At 43.0% G+C, this 21,413-nt stretch overlaps 1 protein-coding gene across 2 annotated transcripts in view; it reads right to left on the bottom strand.

Moving 5' to 3' along the window:
* Window positions 1-21,413, bottom strand: part of DNAH9 (dynein axonemal heavy chain 9) — a 190,399-nt gene that overhangs the window by 129,920 nt on the left and 39,066 nt on the right. For both annotated transcript variants that reach the window (XM_088661670.1, XM_035104728.3), the window contains exons 25-36: window positions 20,583-20,822; window positions 19,252-19,412; window positions 18,648-18,804; window positions 17,281-17,385; window positions 14,057-14,214; window positions 12,734-12,872; window positions 11,922-12,209; window positions 11,111-11,321; window positions 8,145-8,272; window positions 7,386-7,494; window positions 6,914-7,061; window positions 3,537-3,711 (exon numbers count right to left, since the gene is read on the bottom strand). In XM_088661670.1, the coding sequence (XP_088517796.1) occupies window positions 3,537-3,711; window positions 6,914-7,061; window positions 7,386-7,494; window positions 8,145-8,272; window positions 11,111-11,321; window positions 11,922-12,209; window positions 12,734-12,872; window positions 14,057-14,214; window positions 17,281-17,385; window positions 18,648-18,804; window positions 19,252-19,412; window positions 20,583-20,822 (2,019 nt within the window). The remainder of the gene's footprint in view (window positions 1-3,536; window positions 3,712-6,913; window positions 7,062-7,385; window positions 7,495-8,144; window positions 8,273-11,110; window positions 11,322-11,921; window positions 12,210-12,733; window positions 12,873-14,056; window positions 14,215-17,280; window positions 17,386-18,647; window positions 18,805-19,251; window positions 19,413-20,582; window positions 20,823-21,413) is intronic.

Here is a 21,413-nt window from a genome sequence, read left to right on the forward strand (position 1 = left end):
ATTGATTTTAATTTTTAAGAAGCAACCAACAGATGACCTACCTCATGATCTACCAATTTAGACCATGTAAAAGAGGGCAAGGAAAAAAGCAGATAAGAAAGAAGGGAAGGCTGAGAGAAACTGGCTCTCTTTTTACACTAAAATAACATTAAACTGAAGGAACTCAAGTAACCCTCACTGCCAGAGGAGTGATAAATTTCAGCTGCTCACGTAATGGAAGCTTGCTGATCTTAATGCTTTTACCTCCATCCCTGCTTTTTAGAGAGGGACCTTCCTGCCCACCTCCCAAGCCTGCAATAGTGGGAAGGCATTCATATTGTTTATTCTGACATTTCAGCAGCAAAAGGTCAGAACTAAGGGCAATTTCTATGGCGAGCAATAAACAGATTTTATATTGGATCATTTTTCACCGGATCTTTGCTTGTTCTTATTCAGACTACAGCACTCCGGATCCTTAGCTCTGACATTTACAGAGAAGCAGAGAAAGAAACATGGAGTTCGCCATTAAGAGCAACGTTGGGGGTGGGGGTTGTCTGATCAGAACTCCAAATGCACATTGCAGAATAGTCCTGCAGCAAGCATAGATGCTTTCAGAGGATTTGGCACACTCTGTTAGGGCAGAGAGAGCAGAAACCCACATGGCGACTTGGAAAATTTCTGAGAGAATCATGAATTCAACCCAAGTCCTGCATGAAAATGGGTCTCATTCAAGCAATAAGAATTCATTATGTTTATGGGTGAAGGAGAGTTTGATGCAGCAGAAAAGGCTCAAGGATATCAGCCTCATAGGTATCAACGAGGTCAACTAAACTAACTGCAATGGCTGTGATCCTGGTTATGGCAGAGGTTTATCTTTACAATTGGTACAAGCTCTTGCAGCAGCCTGTTCCTTCATTCTGGGGCGCCCAATTCCTTCCCCCTTGGTGGCGAATCAGCCTCTGCCAAAAAGATTGGCTGTTTGAAGGCCAAGAAAAATGGGCTGATATATTCAGAAAGGTTATTTTTATAGAGTTATTTTAAAAAGCAAAAACAAGCACATGCCAATTAAAATATGTATGATCTGCATGTGCAATTAAGCAGAAAAAAACACAAACAAACAAACAAACACTATGCCTGTATATTTCACACCACATACACACGAAACAAGAAGATAGATAAGGGAACTCCTATACAGTGACAATAATGGTCCTGAAGGGAAGCAAGTAATGGAAGGTCTCCAGTAGGAAATCTTTCTCAACAAATAACATTTCGTATATTCATCGTAATAACTGCAGAGCTTTGGATCAGGCTGCCCCACTGTCTCTCTTTTACACTCTCTGGCCCTGTTTACATCCAGCATGGCAGTTCAATGAGGCATGATTTGTTTGAACATACACAAGTGATGAGTTTGAACATTGATCCCTCCTCTCATTTGCCTGACTGCAAAGAATACTTCCTGCTCTCTTACTCCAGTTTCACATGTTGTCCAAACCAGGGAACTGTTTGCAGGCCACCATGAAGCCACCATTTCCTCATTCAGGTATCATAGAAAACAGTGGTATAAGAAACCTGAAAGTCTCAAACTCTGCAGTTGGATGTGCAAGAGAAGAAAGGAACGGGGAAAGACTCAAGCTCATCAGCCAAGCTGTGGTTTATTGAGGAGCCTAATTACATATGAAGTGGGTCTCTCTCTCTCTCTCTCACACACACACACACACACACACTCCTGTTAGTTAAAACAACTGTCATCAGTCATTTGTTGCATTAAAAATTTTGATTAATACTTTACTACCTGAAGTGATCATAGTTCTCAACACTGCACATTAATCTTACTATGTACACAAAGGTCAGGATTTCCTTTTGTTTCTTTTTCTGCTTAAAGAATAAGCTTTGCAAAGCTCAAACACATAAGCCCCTTTCACAATTGAAATGTATATAGTAAAATGACTTCGTCTGCTTTACCCTACAGTATAAAACGAACTGAACCATAAAAACTGATCAACTCAGAATAATGCAAGCATAAGAGTAAATCATGGGTTATTGTAATGAGTTGTCATTTGTTTATCTATAACTAGGCAGAGGCATGCAAGACAGCAATAATCAAGTACATCAAATGAGAAAGAATCAAGGCATCTTGTCTCATCTTTGAGACAGGAGCCTGAGACATAGAAAATAGGTGTTGGGAAAATGCAGTTCCCTCCTGAAGAAGTGTTAGAATCCGTTTCCACCAAACAAACTCTGGACTGAAACACCAATCATTACTGTCATCAAAAATTGAGAACATGAATACTGAAATGAGGAATGGGCCCTAGGCTTGCATTAATGATATGAAAAACTAAACTAATGACTAAATAACAGAGGTGAAAAACAGGATTATATAAATAATTGGATAATGAGGCTGATTTAAATACAGAATAATCAGAGAGAGAGAGAGAGAGAAACCCTCCTATTTTCCTCCTGCCACTCAAAAAATGTGAAGAATGAGTTCTGCTCTTCCCCTGTGCCTAAGGGGAGACTGTTTATAAAGGCAGGGAAATCAAAAGCAGAGAGTTTCAGAGCCCTTTTAATAAAAAAAAAATCTCATAGATCCTACCTCATTCTCAGAGCAGAGATATGCCTAGTCCTGGGTTCAAAGTGTATGCCATCTGAAACCATGCTGTCTGGTTACTATGCTTTACTAGAACCCATCATTTCATGCTGGGAATGAGTGATTGGACTGGCAGGGATGGGAATGGGAATGGCTTCCTCCAGAGATGCAAACACATCAAATTTACTTAAGTGGAGTAAACCTCAGTCTGGAGACCATCCCCTCTCAGATAAAAGTTATGGGCAGTTTTCCTCTAGGGCACATATTTGCACACTAGAGTCCCTTGGCTCTGATATCTAACAAAAACCAACTTTTAAATACAGTACCTGAATGCGAAAGCTGGATAAACTCTAGAATAGTGATGGCTATTCAGTACCTCCAAGGAAGTGGCATATAATGCCCCATCTCTGTTATTTGGAAGATGGGGAGAAAGGAGCATGAGCAATAACTCACTCCAGCCAGGCTGCCTCAACAACAGTATTTCAGGATCTTCCTTACGTAGAAGGTCTTGACAAGGACACCTGCCTCCCTAAGAGAATTTAGCAGAAGTAGAACAACTGCCCGTTTTTTGTTATACTGCAGTTAGCAACTGTGAGTGTACAATATGATTGCAAGTTCAGAGCTACCACCAAGTCTCATTTAAATTTGGAGGTTTCTGCTAAAGGGGGGGGGGGGGCTGAGGAAGCTTACATGGAACTAAAGGTTTCAATAATCCTAGCCCTCTTTTTTGAGGGATGTTCCTGCCACTGGGTGGAGGCTTCTCAACTCCATCTCATCCCACCTCCCAGTAAGGGTCACCATTCACCTCTGGGGTTCCTCCAACAAGCAACTGATCACCAGTCACCACATCTGATCCTATCCTCTGGCCCATCCATTTTGGGGGTGAAGCTCAGGTTTGCAGTCAGTTGCTAGATGTAAATGTGAAGATGTATTAAATCAGTACGGCTGTGAGGAGGACATATCTTCTTACCTGGTCTTGGAACATAGACCCACCAAAGGCCCAGATAGCAGCAAATACAAAATACAGTTCGTAGAGTTCTTTGGGGCAATCCGGAGGAGTGTTTTCCTTGGTGAGGAGGCATTCAAGGAGGTAACACAACATCTGAACCATGCTCTGCTCAGGAACTGGAATAATCTTCTTAAATCTACAATGGGGGAATTGAAAACTTATGAAGTTTAATTGGATTTAGCATGACTGCCATTTAACAATATGAGGAGATAGGCGTATAAATCCTCTTTCCGAACATTAACATTTTAAAACTTTCATTGTGTATATCTTTCTTATCCACTGCTACAGAGAGCTATAAAATACCATCAGCACGCAGCCAAGTAATAACTGTAATCATAAGTTTGAGCCATTCTAAAACTTTGATCCTCTTGGAAGAAGTGAAATGGAAACCTTGCTAAGGGCACTGATTTGCCACAAATGCAATGAGTTCAGAAGTGGTCAAATAACAGCGTAATAAAATAATCCCTTTCATCTCATATTTTACATGGGTTTAGGCTACATTTACAGATGTGTGAAGCCGGATGAGACCTGCAGTTTGCTAAAAAGTAATTATAGTTATTGGAACAGCCGGCTGTACAAAATCAAGTACAACCATCGGCTGCCCATCCTGAAATATCTCCATGTGAAGCATACACAAGGCATCAAGCGGCCCTTGCCCCCTCTGCCTACACTATTTGTGGCTATAATACAGCCTTACTGACTGTAGCAGTTAGAAAACGTGGGGGGGGGGGAGAAGCAAAAGAAAAGCAAGTTGTTACTCATTCACCTAAGAGTGGGGTGGAGGAGCCTTTCTGCCATGTGATATTTTTCTGCATAGATAGGCCCTCCGTCTGCAGCCAGGTGGTGGCATATGAGGGGTGGGCAACCCTATGGTTTCTTGAGAGCCGCTTGCCTTCAGGATCAAGCTGCCAGGGGCCATTTACAAGCAATAAATGGGACAGCAGTCCAATTGTGGGCAGCGCCAGGGTCAAAAGTGGATGGGTCCACCCTTTTTCTTTCTCTTTCCAGCACCATGTCCCCTTCTTGCCACCAGCATGAAATTAAACCAAGAGTCACACACCTTCCTCACACACAGGAACCTTCACGTGCACTAGACAATACACTATTTTGGTATTACTATGCCAACTGAATCCCACCTTGATCTGTTCTGCAGATTTTATACACATTTGGTGGGAATGTTAAAGAAATTAATTTGGGCCAAGGCCTTGAATCTAATGTCCTACTCAGAGTAGACTCGCTTAAATTAAAAGACATGACTAACTGGGGCCCACTGATTTCAATGGGTCTACTATGAACAGGACACACTATAATTAAAGTGATAGAAGGAATCAAGTTATGCATACTTGATTAATAGATCCAGCCATCCCATCATTAGGAAGGCTTGGTGACTAAATTTAAGCAAAAAAAAACACCATGTAGGCAGTATGTAAGTTTCTGCTCAAAAATTAGAGACAAAATTTATCAGAAACAGCTTTTATCAGTAGAGGATTGAAGGAGAAGTATAGGATAGTATAGGATAGTATAGGATAATATATTATAAGAAAATATGGCAAGGATATGCAACAAAAATAGATTCATTAGTTTGTTAGTACTGGAACCAGAGAACAAATTATCAAAGGTCCTGTTGAAAAGAGGTATTGGAAATAATTTAAAGGATAAACATGAGAATAAGACAAACCTTACTGCAATAGCGTAATCATTATAATAGTTAAAAGATAACTGAAGATTTATTTTATCTTTTTTGCTAATCCCTCTGCAGATACTAATTAAAAAGTGGATTCTGTGTACAGTGGTGCATGCAAGCACTCATCTCCTCCCTCCTCCTTTTTTATATAATTTATTTATAATTTTCATTTATATACATTTCAATAGCTTAACAATAGTTCTAACATTTCAAACCTTGACTTTCTTCCTCCTCTTTCTGCGGTTCCTTAAAATTATTTTATCATTTCCTGCATTTTCTAAATTAACTTATTCTTTAATTCATCTATTTTGATTATATATTCTTTTGAAACTGCAGGTTATTACAGTAATCCTGACAATGTCTTTATCTGTTTACAATTTGTTTGTAGATATTCAGTAAACCATTTCCATTCTTTTATATAAAAAAGTTTGTTATCTTGATTTCTTATTCTTCCGGTAAGTTTCACCATTTCTGCATAATCTGTATGTTTTTGTATATATTCATTTCTCATTGGGACTTCTTCTTCTTTCCATTTTTTTGGGCAAGTAACATTCTTGCAGCTGTAGTTGCATACATAAATAAATTTCTATACTGTTTGGGTAGTTCTACAGCTATAATTGCTAAGAAAAAAAGCTTCTGGTTGTTGTTTTTTTAACAAATGTTATCCTGTTCCTTCTCCTCTCCAATGCTTATTTATGAGGGAGCCAAGGACTTTTTTTTTTTACTCTCTTTCTTGGTAAAGGTAAAGGACCCCTGACAGTTAAGTCCAGTCGCGAACGACTCTGGGGTTGTGGCGCTCATCTCGCTCTATAGGCCGAGGGAGCCAGTGTTTGTCCGCAGACAGCTTCTGGGTCATGTGGCCAGCATGACTAAGCCGCTTCTGGTGAACCAGAGCAGCACACGGAAACACCGTTTACCTTCCCGCCGGAGCGGTACCTATTTATCTACTTGCACTTGATGTGCTTTTGAACTGCTAGGTGGGCAGGAGCTGGGACCAAGCAACGGGAGCTCACCCTTTCACGGGGATTCGAACCGCCGACCTTCTGATTGGCGAGCCCAAGGCTCAGTGGTTTAGACCACAGCGCCACCCACGTCTGTTACATTCCAGAAGACCGTTCGACTTCCAAAACGTTCGACAACCAAGGCACGGCTTCCGATTGATTGCAAGGGCTTCTTGCACTCAAGTGGAAGCCACGTCAGACATTTGGGTTCCGAAAAACGTTCAAAAACCGGAGCATTTACTTCTGGGTATTTGGCATTCAGGAGCCGAAACATTCAAAAACGGAGCCATTCAAGAACCAAGGTTTGACTGTACTAGGTGTCACTGTAGTACCTCTACACAGCAAACAACCTTAGGGACACACCTAACAGAAAATTATTATTTACTTATGACACTTGTACTCTGCTCTTCCACCACAAAAGCCTTAGAGCAGCTTATATGATACAAAGAGACATCCTTTGAGGGCAGCCATTCTTCATTCATCTTCTGTGACTGGAAGAAGCTCTCAAGTCCCACAGGTATGATGCTGAACTTCTTTTAATACAAAACAAGAAACCAGTTGGGGAAGCTAACATGTAGTACTTAGGACAAATAGTCATAAATGCACGTGCAGTAAGCAAACCTGTGTGAATTGTTCAGTGTGGTCGACTGTACCTGGTTCTAAGAGTGTCCAAACAAATTGGCAGATACTTGTCAAACAAAATGGTCAGGTTAGCTCGCTCTGACTGGATTTCTCGTCTGTCAATCCAGCTACTCACGGGAGGATTCCAGCCCAGATCAGCTGGATTGATGTAAAGGATCCCTGGGAATGTGAAATTTCAGAAGTCAGCAAGAGAGTTACCCAGTTTTTCCACATCTAAGTTATAGGTAGTTGAAAGATAATAATAATCTCGTATGATTATGCAGCGACAGCAGCAACTGGATCCTTGGACAAGGTGTCTGCCATCACTAGCATGGCAGCCATGTTAGCTGGGGCTGATGAGGATTGTAGTCCAAAACATCTGGAAGGCAGCTGGTTGGCTACCCTGGCTCCCTTCATGAACCTTAGGCCAAAGCTAACCCCCATTCACTTTCTACCATGCCAAAATGAAATGCCACCCTCTTCCTCTCCCTTGCCACCATCTACCTGCTCTAGAGACAGTGGCAGGAGTGGCAGTCCGCAGGTGACTGATTTCAAACAGCAGCCTCATGGTGGGATTGAGAGGAATCCTTTCATTGCTTGCTAGTGTCAGCACCTGCAAAAGGATAGATCCAATCAGGTTGGGGACACCAAGAGCACTGTGATCTGCAGAGACTTCTCAGAAGCATACTGATTGTATCCAACCCAGGACAATACCTTCCCTGAAACACCTAAACTCTTTATATGGAGTTGCAAAGGTTTCCTCTAATTTTCTCCCAACTGCTCATTTATTTAAAGCATGAGAATAATGCCACTTACATAAAACCCTGTTGATACTATGTCAAAAAACAACAGAGGGCTTGCTTGCTGCTCCTGCTCCTGCCAACATCCCAGGAAGGAAGTGTGCGTTCTTTATTAAAGGCCCTTTCTGTTTCTGGAAACAATCTTTTGATAACTCACAAAAGGCGTAGGGCACCCACCAATACTCTACCCTGGATAATCTTCCCAAATTGCACTCAACTAGGTGCAGGAACCAAATGTGGGGATTGCACAAATACCAAGCGATAACATTTTCTGGATATAGTTGTTGTTGTTGTTCTTCCTTAAACTGCAGGGTTTCCACCCTCAGATTCTTGAAACAAAAGGAGTTGTGAAGGTTTTTCTATAGTAGTTTGGTCCTATGGTTTACATCTGTGTGCCTTTTGGCAAAGGATAGATTGTTCTATGTACTCAAGATTAGTCGTTGCCCTCGGACTTGTGTCTTACCTTATTATCATCCATGACAGTATTAAGAGACTCAATCCACATCGGATCAATATCACCATCCAGCACAATCCATTTGGGGCCATCATGTATAATATTAGCCAGGTCTCGCATAATTGATGAGAACAATCCTAAAGAGATCACAGGCACTGAGTGGGATTCTCAGAGGACTCTGCACACTCCCTTTAATAACATACGAGTGTTTTTGTTGCTGTCGTTAATTCAGCTTGCATACGAACAAGCAAAGCGAAATCTAGATGCAGTTGGTTAAATTTGATAATTACGAAAACAACAGGGTATGAATAGAATCTCCTTCAGGAGATAATGCATAAGCATGATCAAATAATCTCATTGAAAATAATCCCAGACCACTTAATACTGCTGAGAATGGTTAAGGCCAGAGAAGAAGAAGCAACAGCAACAACAAAAAGGGGGAGGAAAAACTGTGATTATGAAAAGCATTTGACTATGACTTTGCTGTTCTCCCTCCCCCCCTCAAGATGACACCATCTTCAAAGAAAGAACATAACCACAGCAAAAGTTTCAGAAGTTTAGATGACAAAGGAGACATAGTACACAGTGGGCTGCCTTTTCCCTTTGTCCAATATAATTTCCCTGCAATTTCCCTTGTAAATGCAGGTACAAACGAAAGGGAGCTAAGGTGTGTCCGTTCAGATGTGGCTGAACTACAGCCACCAGTCCCAGCCAGTATGGCAAGTGATCAAAGATTATGGGATTTGTAGTACCTCTGTTTTAAACAGTTAAAGGTAAAGGTAAAGGGACCCCTGACCATTAGGTCCAGTCGTGACCAACTCTGGGGTTGCGGCACTCATCTCGCATTATTGGCCGAGGGAGCCGGCGTACAGCTTCCAGGTCATGTGCCCAGCATGGCGAACCAGAGCAGCACATGGAAACGCCGTTTACCTTCCCGCTGTATTTATCTACTTGCACTTTTGACGTGCTTTCAAACTGCTAGGTTGGCAGGAGCTGGGACAGAGCAACAGGAGCTCACCTCATCGTGGGGATTTGAACCACCAACCTTCTGATCGGCAAGCCCTAGGCTCTGTGGTTTAACCCACAGCGCCACCCACGCCCCAGTTAGGTACTAACAAAAAGTTACAAACTTAGCATGTACTTGGTTCTGCCCTACACTCTGCTCTCATACTACAGTGTAAAAGCAAGCATACCATGCAATGTTAAACATACTGTATTTCCATGTCTACGGGTCCACATATTAAGTAGCTCAGCACCATAGCAAATTTCTTATTTCAGAGTATCTTGCTAATATTTCGTATTTCCAAGATGAACCAATTGCCTTTTATGAGTATGAGGAACTATTATGTACATGGTGTTAGATTCCGCAATATTTTCATTGCTAAGTGAATGCAATACAATAGTATCGGTATATATATTCTCCTCCTAATCCACAGTTGAAAATCTGAGCCACACCCCAGCTCTCAGTCAGTCATGCCCCTGAGCTGCTTTTCACTCACACTTGTTAAAATTATAAGACACTTCAAGGATGCCAGCTGGAAAACCCAAGAAGATAATAAAGCTTTGGCCTACACTAGTGAGTCTGTCACTGAGAACAATGGCATGGTTATATAGTGTTGAAAAGATATAACATCCCATATCTCTTGATATAAAGGGGTGGGGGGAGGGATAGACCGAGGAGATACTGCAGTGAAGATTAGAATTGCAAAAACTCCAGAAGGTCTTGATCAGGCATCCCCAAACTTCGGCCCTCCAGATGTTTTGGACTACAATTCCCATCATCCCTGACCACTGGTCACTGTCCTCTTAGCTAGGGATCATGGGAGTTGTAAGCCAAAACATCTGGAGAGCCGCAGTTTGGGGATGTCTGGTCTTGATGCACCATAGATGGTCCTGGAGTTTGACAATCCCATAAAGAAAAGAGGGTGTTAGAACTAGGGCAAAGATATTACGCAAGGTTCGTTCTATCCTTACATGCACACACTGGGTAAGAACTGTGAAATGGGGCTGGGGAAGCCCCAAGCTTCTATATAGGAAGCCTGGGAGAGAATTGGTAAGTCAGCAAGTCAAAGTTCACATGTCTCAGAAGGTAGAAAAGAGACAAGGAAGCTCTGGAAAGGCCATTTCCATTTAGATATTGTGGGGTGGCCAAGGAACTCCATAACTGAACAGAAGCACAGAAGCAAGACCAGGCATCCCCAAACTGCGTCCCTCCAGATGTTTTGGCATACAACTCCCGTGATCCCTAGCTAACAGGACCAGTGGTTGGGGAAGATGGGAATTGCAGTCCAAAACATCTGGAGGGCCAAAGTTTGGGGATGCCTGAGCAAGACCAACTTCCATGAAAGAGGACTGGGAAACATACCCTGGTAAGGCCTCAGACTGCTGTGTTCTCTCTCTCTCTCTCTCCCTGGCACCTCAAATTAGATTTAAAAAACAAAACAAAAACATGCCTTGCCTTCTTTCCACAAAGGCCACCTTCTTGCAATAGTTACACTTCAGGGGGCCCAGGCACTGAAAATGTGGAACCATACAATGCATTCCAAAGATTACATATCCAAAGATATTTTTCTTGCAAAAAAAGAGTTGAGTAATATGCGGGGGGGGGGGGGTGCTTATGAACACAAGGAAATTAAGAAAACAAAAGTGCCTCTGGAGAAGTCTGCAAGAAAGTTCAGATGAGAAAAGTACGCAAGAACAATAGCAGCCGTACTGCACAGCACACCAGAGAGAAACACAAGTTATTACTTTTCATGAAAGCCTCATCTATGAAAACAAAAAGCGCTAGAGACATGCAAGAGAAAACGCTGGAAAAGTTCTAACTTGTGATAAGAAAAATCCCATACCTGCAATGAACTCTCAGAGCACATATTCTAGATTAACTGTTTTTGGATTTTTATTTATTTTTAATTTATTGCAAGTTGCATGAAAAGTGTCTCTCTTCCGAGGTTTTGAAGATGTGAGAACACCCTTACCATCCTTCCACTCTCTTGTAGCAGGATTAATGATGCCAAAGAGTTCATCATTGGTAACCGCCTTCGGATTGAGGTCCGTCCAAACAGGCCGCCGCTTCATGATGTGATAGGTCTTGTTGAGAGATTTCAGCACCTGTGACTTGCCTGTACCTGCATTTCCCACCACAAAGACAGAGTGCCGAACTGCCAGGAGCTCTTCCAGCTGCACCACCTACACAAAAAAGCCAACAAGATAAAACCACCATGTTGTGGACAAAAGTACCCACGTCCCATTTTACTAACCATGACAGATTGCTCTCATAATGTAAATTCAGAACAATGTATATGCTTCTCAAGGACTGCAAAAGCTCCACAATAGGCCGCTCGTCATCCGAAGAAAAAAGAAAGGTCCCTTGCAATGTGATGCGTGAATGGCCACAAACCAAGAACAGGAAACAGGCAACAAATGATAAAACAGGTATGGGAAACCTGAGATCCTCCAGATGATGCTGGACTATATCTCCCATCAGCCCCAGCAAGCATAGCCAATGGCCAGGGATGATGGAAGTTGTAGTTCAGCAACATTTGGGGGGAGCCAAAGGTACCCAACACATGCAAAAGTGGCGAAAAGTGAAAAACCTGAACATGCAACAAAAATGCACCAGGGATGCCTTCATGCACATACACCCTTAGCTAAGTTCCTTTTTACAGTAGACAGAGGAGACTCTTTCACAAAAGCATAGAATTGCAGAATTGGAACAAAGATAAGTAAAGAAGATCCCAGAGGACTCCTGCAGCCTAAAGCTTGGGTAGATGAAAGCCGCAACCTTACTTTGAGCACAAAGTTGTCCTCTGGTTGCAACTTGAGTTCCAGCACAGCTTGCTTCACGAAAGATTCGAAACTGAGATCTCGCTTTCTTGGAACATCCAAAGCAGGAAAGAGGTCCCCAATCAGACCCATGAACACTGGCATGTCATCCGTCACAATCTTAGGGATGTTGAAGTCCCGAAGAGAGCGCATCAGCACCTGGTCTTCAGGGCGGTCTGGGTCTCCTCTCTTGAGAGATCCAGCAACAACCAGGACTGACTTAATTGCACGTAAGCCCCAGTCATAGTGATCCTAATGAGAGAGAGGAGGGGATAATGTATTTTTTACTTGGCCCACACATCAAACACTGGAAGTGTATCTGCAGATATCAGCATGTTATCAAAGGAACATAAATTAACTTTCCTCTAACTCTGATCCTCAGCTTCGTGCTGGAATGACTTGAAAGTACAGCCTCCCTAGGCAATAAGCAGTCAATACAGAACCAGCCAGGTGGAAGAAGTGAAGCAAGGAAGTGGAATCCCAAGGGACCTGACCCAGAAATCCTGAGAACCAGCGAGCTGCACAGAAGATCCCATGTTTAGGAACACCAGGACTCACACTAGCCCGCCACCACACCCCATGCATTTGGCATGGGAATGTAATCCCAGGCAGGAGCAAAATAATAACGGAGAGCAGCAGTTCACAAATGTATATTTGATTTTGAAAAGGGAAGAAAGATGTAGATGAGATGCATCATGGAGATGTTCACAAAAGTAAAACATGGCAATACTGTGTGATATCGGATGATAGAGAACAGCTAATGAAATGCAACTCACCTGCTTTGACAGCAGTTCTTTGCATAACTGGTAAAGGGTGATGAACTTCCTAGCTAACAGCCGGGCCTCTATGAATCCTTCTGCCACCAGCATAATTTCACAGATCAGCTCGAAGTCTGGCACAACCATTGCACAGGGCCTAGGAGAGAAACTCAGTGTATGTAACCAAGCCACGCAGGAAGGTGCCTTATACAAGGTCAGGCCATTTATCCATCTAGCACAAGACTGTCCTAATCCAGACATTGGGTGGGCATGTGTGTCTTAATTTTACCCCAAGGGCCTCAGGTAAAGCAAGAGATGAAGAGTTCTGCTTTTGCATAAGAGGCCTGCATTTCAGCCACACACAAGTCACGGGCTTCTACACACATAGAATCATGGAGTTGGAAGGAACCCTGAGGATCATTTAGTCCAACCCCTTGCAATGCATGAATATGCAGGTGTCCCATACTGGGATTGAACCTGCAACCTTGGCATTGTCAGCCCCACACACTAACCACACACACACACACACACACACACACACACACACACACACACACCTTACCCTCCATCACAATTTAGGGGCAAATTATTTAGTTACTTATTCATTATACTTATCATCATCCAGCCAGCCAGCCAGAGGAAGAGCTGCTTGTGGGATTTTCTGCTTCAGGGACCCAAGTAACTCTGCTGGCCATAGATAAAGTGCACCTTGACCTTGGGAGGGGGAATTTGCTCAGGAACTAAGTATCCTGAATAGGAGATACTCACTGAACCATTTTGTTCCAGGCCCCACTTATAGTGATCACATTCAAAATACTATGACTTCCTGAGTATCTCCCACCAGCTCCATAAGCATAACTTCAGGGATACTATGCACACACAGGTGTTTCCTGGAATTTACACAGAGAAGCAAGAGCCTTATGTGCTAGCATAGTCAGAACCTGGATGAAAGGCTCTGACTGAGTCACTTATATAGCCTGCATACTCCAGAGCAGCCCAGACTGGTCACTTTCATCCAAAAACCAGAAGACTAAGCACTGGGCTACACCTTGGAGGGAAAATACTGTGTCTGGTTCATTTGCCCTTGCCAAAATAGAACAAAATACACATGGCAAAGGGAGATATCATGATGAATAGTGTTGGGTATGGAGCAGGGAGTCCCAGATACAATTTCCAGTGCAATGACAAGCTGCCAGATTGTATACCAAAAACCTCAGTTTACGTTCCATAAAATGGGAACAACAGTTACTTACCACAAAATACTCTTGCAGGAAAGAATGAGACAAACATTTTAACGTACTAAAATGTCGAAAGCTAAAAGGAACGTGATCCATATCTTACCTGAAAAGAGCTTTCAAATTCTCAGGCAGCTCCGTACGACCGGCATAGCCAGGATTCATGGTGATGAAAATGCCAACAGAAGGAACTAGTCTAATGTCTTCGCCAAGGAAATTAAAATTCTGCTTTTTGTCCCTTATGGCATCCTGTATGCTTTTCACCTGAAAATGGAAGAAAATTGGGCTTCCTGCATGGATTTTTATAAAGCGTGCTTAATAAAACGTGTGCTAAAAAAGCTATGTGGTATTATGGTACATATTAGAATCAAGCACTTATCTACACTGCAGCATATCTAAGCAAGAAGATGCCTCCTGTTGGTTGAGAGGGCCGGCATCATCTTTTTTTAGTGATTGCTGTTAAAACAGCTGCCACATTATGAGCAAACTGTAGCTTTATGAGCCACTGTATACTCCCTTTTTTTCCCCAAAAAAGAAGGGGGTAAAAAGGTTGCTCCATGGCTCTATCAGTGTAAATTTTATCTCCATTGAAAGATGACCCCCTTCTGCATCAAGTCATTAGGGCTCCTCCAATCATGTTTCAGACAGTGGCTAACTAACTGCATCCAGGAAGTCCAGAGGCAGGGCACAAGAGCAGCAGCCCTCCCCATTTTTTTGTCCCCAGCACCTGGTATCCAAAGACACATTGCCTCTGAAGAAGATTTTCCACTTGATTCCAAGGTTAATGAGCAATTGATGACCTACCCTTCATGAATTTGTCTAATTCTCTGTTAAAGCCATCTCAATCAGTGGCCATCTCCACCTCTTGCTTCAGTGAATTCTATAAATGAATTATGCTTTTAGGTGAAGAAATACTTTCTTTTGTCTGTCCTGAAACTACAGCCAACTTCATCAGGTGGCCCCCAGTTGTAGTGTTGTAATGGGGGACAGGGGGTGAATAATTTCTTTCTGCCCTCTTTTTTTCCATGCCACGTGTAAGGTTGCATGAACATAAAATTTAGGGCAGAAAGACCCCTGCCTATTATTGACAGAACCTGACAGTTATGTGAGCAGTTCTCATGCAATCCAGGAACAAAATTTAGGATGGGTCCATGGAAGCAGGAATGAGGAAGCCTGTGGCATATCACCACCTTGCAAACCAGGACTATTCCAAACCAGCCAAGACAGGAGCAGCTATATAGATTCATTGATACTGGGATAAAAGAAATGAAAAGCCTTCATGCCATGAAAAATGTCTCTAGCATACATTTATCCCCCTGTGTGATGGCTCTGCATAGCCAACATCATAGGAGTATATTCAAGGCTAAAAGCTAATTAAAACAGAACACCCACTGCTTTGGGCCAACAATGCAATATCTATACATGCTAAGTTATCCAAGGTAGAATTTTAATTGACCTGGAAGTTAAGTGAGATTTTGTGAGTGGCTGCCTTGAATGTTTAATAGCAAGACTGGCACTTTTACTACAACATGCATGACTTGCTAACTTCATGGTCTGCTTTGTTCTGCTGTGTGGCTTGCACCTCTGAAGTACAGATTCATCGTCTTGACTATTATTCTTTGGAGGGCTTAATGTCAAGAATGTTTTTCCTGTTGTGCTGCTTTCTGAGAGGAGAAACAGATCATCAACGCCATGTTTACTGGCTTGAGAGAATCTCTGTGTTAACAGACTGTCTTCAAACACAACCAACACTTGACAAGACACTCAACACTTGACAAGACAAGCATCTGATTAGGGCTTTCCCCACCATCACATTAACATTCCAAATTGTATTTAAAACCACAATGATAAATTTACAGTGGCACTGCTTGTTTTATTTCAGTAGTCTAACTAATGGAAGAAAAAACATGTAATGTTGAATCAACTAGGGACTTCTTGTCTGAGGATACCGTTTCTCCTTTAATCAGATAATACCCCTTTTGTATCTTTTCCTGGGCAGTGCACATTAACAGGCTCAACACTGTCTAATTATCACTACATGGGCTTTTTACACACAGCACACTTAAAATGCACAGGCCTCATATTTTCACAGAGCACTTCTGTACACAGCACTTCGCAACTGTATATACCTTTGCCAAAAAACACTGCCCTAGTAGCAGGAGCTACTATCCATGCTACCTGTCCAGAAAGGAGGAGGGCATATAGCTATGCTACAACTGCCATAGAAGCATTATGTTCTCTATTTCTACTGAGTGCCCCTACAGCAAGATCAAATGCCCCTCAGCTACTGTTCCTCTCAGTACCCTACAGCTTCCAGGTTCTTAATCCATTTATGACACCAGTTCTGCACCTGGAACCAGGCAAAGCTGATATACAGAATTCCCACCTCACCCAACAGCTGCCAAGCACTGGAACTCAACAGAAATAAAAAAGGAATTCTGCTTATAATGGGACCAAATTGCATTTCCAAATAATACAAACACAATACGTTAAAAGCAATATTAAAACCAGTAAACCAAGCCTCCCCCACGTCTTCTGGATCCAGGTAATCCTATCTTGAGGAAATTTGGTAAGTGGCAACCATCCATAGGGCTTTTTCTGAGGTGGTGCCCCATTCATGGAATAACCTCCCAAGAAAGATTAACTTGGCATTAACTCTTATGTTTTAGATGCCAGCTTCAGACCACATTGTCCTCTCTAGCCTTTGATGGTGACTTGCTTTTCTGCTCTTGTCATTGTTGTCCTTTTCAATTGGATTGTGTTTATATTTTATTGTTAATCCGTTTTTATCGTTAGCTCTCTTGAAGACTGATCAGTGGAAAGGTGGAAATAGAATGAATAACATAAAAACAGTGGCCATTTCTGGGCATCACACTAAAATATGGTTTAGCAAGACATAAAGGAGCCTTGCCTCCTTCCAGGCTTGCACTCTCTCTTCCTTCCATGCAGCCAGGAGGAGGAATAGCTTGAAAGCCTTTGCTTCCACTATTCTTTACCCACAGCATGACACATTATTTGGACTGCAACTGTGGTTAAGATTTACTATTGGCAGTTTTAACAAGCCTGCTTCAAAAACTGTAGTTTGAAGTCGGCTTATTTTAAATGAACCATAGTTAACGTTGCCCACAGTTTGTCAGTCTGGACACAGCAATAAACTATGATTAATCGAAAGCAGAAACAGAAGGCCATGCAGGAGGGAGGGGAGGAGAGCCCAGGAGGAGGTTAGGCTCATTCATGTCTCACCAAACCATAGTTTTGTGTGACATCCAAATGCAGCTAAGATCTCAAGGTACATCCCTGCCTTACACTTCTTTCCTACTTATTACTTACCTGTACAGCCACCACTGACAAGACTTCAACAGAAATTCTGTTAAACTCATCAAAACAGCCCCAAGCACCAGTCTGGGAAAGGCCTTTGTAAATGTTCCCACAGGACTGCAACAAAGAAGGGAAAAGGACAGCAAAATTACCCACCTATTTTGCTTCAGTGGAAATGTGTATACAACCTATTTCCAGTCTCATGAGCAATTTGTTCTGTAGGCACTTTCTAAAGAGCAAGGGAATGGAAGGCGGAAGCTAATAACAGCAATGATGAACTTGGATGGGCTTCTCAATTGTACAGTTTTATTGCCTATATGCAATCCGCCCATTTAAAGATGATTGGTACTGGCTGACAGCACTCCGAGCTCAAATAGATGAAGGAATAATTCTAGGGTTGCTTACTTAGATCAATGAGAAGCAATGAAGAGCCATTTAGACAAGGGGTGGGAAACCTGCGGTCCTCCAGAAATGGTTGGACTACAACTCCCATAAGTCCCAGCAAGCACTGTCAGTAGTCAGGAATGATGGAAGTTATGGACTAGCAGTAGCTGCAGAGGCAGGGGGGAAGAGATGTTCCTCATCCCTGCTCTAGTTTAATGAAATGTTTCTTAAGCTTTGATTTCAAAACAGGATAGCGCCCACCTGTGAAATTGTGACTGTGTGAGGCTGTTGTCTCAGCACCTGACTTGAATGTGAAACCACCCACCTACTTTTTGCTGTGCTGCTGCCAACACACGATGCTGACTGCATTGAAGGTGGGTCTAGCATTGTCTGTTGGCCACGATACAGCAATAGTAGGTGAGGCAGTTTCATTTCCAGGTCAGACGCTGAGGCAATCCCCTCAGAATGCCGCAATTCCGCTGGCAGATCCTGAAAGTGTTTCAAATATTTTGGGAATTTCGTTCTTTAAAGCAAAGAACTGGATACAGCCCCACAGCTGATTTTCCCACAAGAGGGAAAATAGTAAGCTTTTGGGAAATGGAACAGAAGTGAACAAGGAGAATAAATCTGCCCTGGGGAGAACTGCAAAGCTTGAGTGTTATCAGAAACAGCCATGATTCACCACAGCACTACTCTGTTTTTGTGCAAATCCCATTCAAATCAATGCAGATTGTGCAGAAAAAACTTCCCAGTGGGATTGCACCCCAAAGAAAGTGGAATGAAAAGTATGTCAGATGCAGTTTCTCCAAACAAACAAAAATGTGTAGCAGTAATTATATGTATTTAGCTTTCTGCAGCGTTTTGGATTTCTAGTCCTCACCATACCTTTTAAGAGAAACTTCCCTAATGAACCAGCATTTAGCTGAGTTACCTCTTTCTCTCTACACAGAATCTTACTGGTATACTATTATTCTTAACTGTTTCTTAAAAGTTACCTTGTAGTCCATTTGCTCTGAACAGTTGAACACATACACCATGATGCCAAGAGCTCGCCCAAGATCCTTAGTAGTCTCTGTCTTCCCAGTGCCAGCGGGCCCTGCAGGAGCCCCACTCATAGTTAGATGCAAGGACTGGGTGAGGGTGATGTAGCATCTTCAAACAGGAAGGAAAACATCGTCATTATCATCATCCTGCCTTCTTCCCATATAGGAACTTAAGGCAACTTAAACAAATTAAAACAAGACAGAAAACACACACACAAAAGCCTAAAAACATATAAAAGATAATCATTTTTTAAAACAATTAAACTGTGATAGAAATCAAAACAATATGAAACAAATATATTGAAATGCAGATAACAAAAACAGCAAAAACAGCACAGCACTATTAAAAACTCTGTCCTTAAAAAAAATCCTTTAAAAAAAAAGACTAGAGCTGCAAAACCATCAAGGCTTTGTGAATTGCACATCAGAAATAGCAAATTTCTGCACAAACAAAATGGGACGGTGGGGAGAACAGATTCTGCGACAAGCTGGCAAACTAAAGCTCCTCCATGAGTGACACCTGTCCCTTGTCTGATACCCCCTTCCAGATACCTACCTGTCTGTCAGAGGAGTGATGACCAGGCGGGGTGTGTTCCCAAGGTATTCATAGGAATACAGAAACTGTGCATCACAAATGTTTGCATAACAGTGCTTCTCCTCATCTGCCCACCTGTGTCGGAGTTGAGACAGCCAAAGAAACACCTGTGCATTGTCCACCTTCAAGAGCAGAACAGAAAGTCAAGATAAAACAGCTTAGGAGGGGGGGCAAATGGTGCAGCTGGAATACCAAGGTGATCTACATACTCCACAGCGATGGTGAGTGCACTTGGGGGAAATGATGTCAATGGCTTTGCACATCTCACCATTCCACAGTGAGACAAGTGCCTTGACAGGAGTGCCAGCCAGGTCGGGTGGAAAATCCCCCAGAGCATTCAGGAATCCACCAGCCTCTGAGACAGACCAACCAGTGGGTCCCCCATCCCTGCAAGTGGAGTAGCTACATTCAGGCCAAACTTCTCCAGGGAATGGTGGGCTCTCCAATCAATGGAGCATTAGCAATCCACTCTAAGGCAAAGACCAGGTCAAGGGCATGCCCAGCTACATGTGTTGGAGCATTAATGTACTGAGAGAGCCCCATGGTTTTCATGGAGGCCATGACGTCTCAAGCTGGTCCATTTGAGGCAGCTTCAGCATAGATACTGAAGTTCCCCAAAAAACAACTGTGTAAGGTTCTCCAACACCACATCAAAGACTTCATCCACCAGCTCGGTCAGGGAGGTTGCAGAACAGTGGGGTAGACGGTACATTAGCGACATCACTGTGCTGTCTCTCTGGCCAAACACCACAAACAACCCCTCAAACCCACACACATTGCCAGTTGGTCTCTTGGTAAGGATGATGAAATTATTATGGATGACTGTAACACCTCCTCCCTCCCCCTCTGACCTGGAATGGTGCTGCACTGAGCCCCCAGCTGGGTCAGCATAGGCCACCCAGCCCATCTGCCAAGGTCAAAGTTATGCATGACAAGTCTACCCCGTCATACACAATCAAATAATGGATGGTCAAAGATGTATTATGGACAGACCTGGCATTTAGCAACTACATGACCAGGCCAGGGGGCCAATTGACCAGTGTCCCCAGATTCTGAAATACAGCAGATAAAGCAGAGTGGGCAAGGGCTTTGATTTAACTTGCCTTACTCCCACCTGTATATTTTTGTCCACTCTTACCTGCCACCACAGCAATGGCAGCATGGCTTCAAAGTAATCCCATTGCTGGTTTAGCCAACTACTCGTCTTCACTAGCAATGCACAAGCTCCCTTCTCAGTAATACTGAGAAAAACAGTATGGAAAAGATCCAGCTGTTTGTGTTGTGCAACAAACCTTCTGAGCAATCATCTTGGCCACCACATCTCGAGCATGCACATCAATGGTGCAGATGGTCATGATCTTCTGCCTGTCGCCCTTTGAGAGATGCCCTATGAGCATGGTGATGAGGGTGTTCAGCTGGGTCACTTGCTTCTTGTAGTACTCCTTCATGGCATTCTCATAGCCTTCTTCCAGCCTGGCAAAGGCAATCCCAACCTCTGTGGTCCACCAAATCTGAGTACAGGTGAGTGCCACCTCGGAAAGAGAAAGAAACTCAGAATACTTTGCAAAGTCAGAAATAAAGGGTGGATTTCTAAGCCACAAGAGTCTAAGGGGTGGGATTCAACTAATGAGTGTGGTCAATGGAAGCCCTGTGGAGGGGCTTCTGCTTCAGCAACAGGGTTTTCCTTCCCTCTCCTTCTGCCCCCACACACATCGGAAATGTGTCAGAGGGGTCAGGAGAATCTGTGGAACAGCATAGGGGGGGGAGATGGGGGTTATTCTGTCTAGCAACCCAAAATATTTGCCCCTATTGATGCTTTTGAATTATGGTGCTGGAGGAGACTCTTGAGAGTCCCATGGACTGCAAGAAGATCAAACCTATCCATTCTGAAGGAAATCAGCCCTGAGTTCTCACTGGAAGGACAGATCGTGAAGCTGAGGTTCCAAAACTTTGGCCACCTCATGAGAAGAGAAGAATCCTTGGAAAAGACCCTGATGTTGGGAAAAATTGAGGGCACTAGGAGAAGGGGACGACAGAGGACGAGATGGTTGGACAGTGTTCTCAAAGCTACGAACATGAGTTTGACCAAACTGCGGGAGGCAGTGCAAGAGAGGAGTGCCTGG

The sequence above is a fragment of the Zootoca vivipara genome, chromosome 2 (assembly GCF_965207765.1).
Source record: "Zootoca vivipara chromosome 2, rZooViv2.hap1.1, whole genome shotgun sequence".
Lineage (NCBI taxonomy): Eukaryota > Metazoa > Chordata > Lepidosauria > Squamata > Lacertidae > Zootoca > Zootoca vivipara.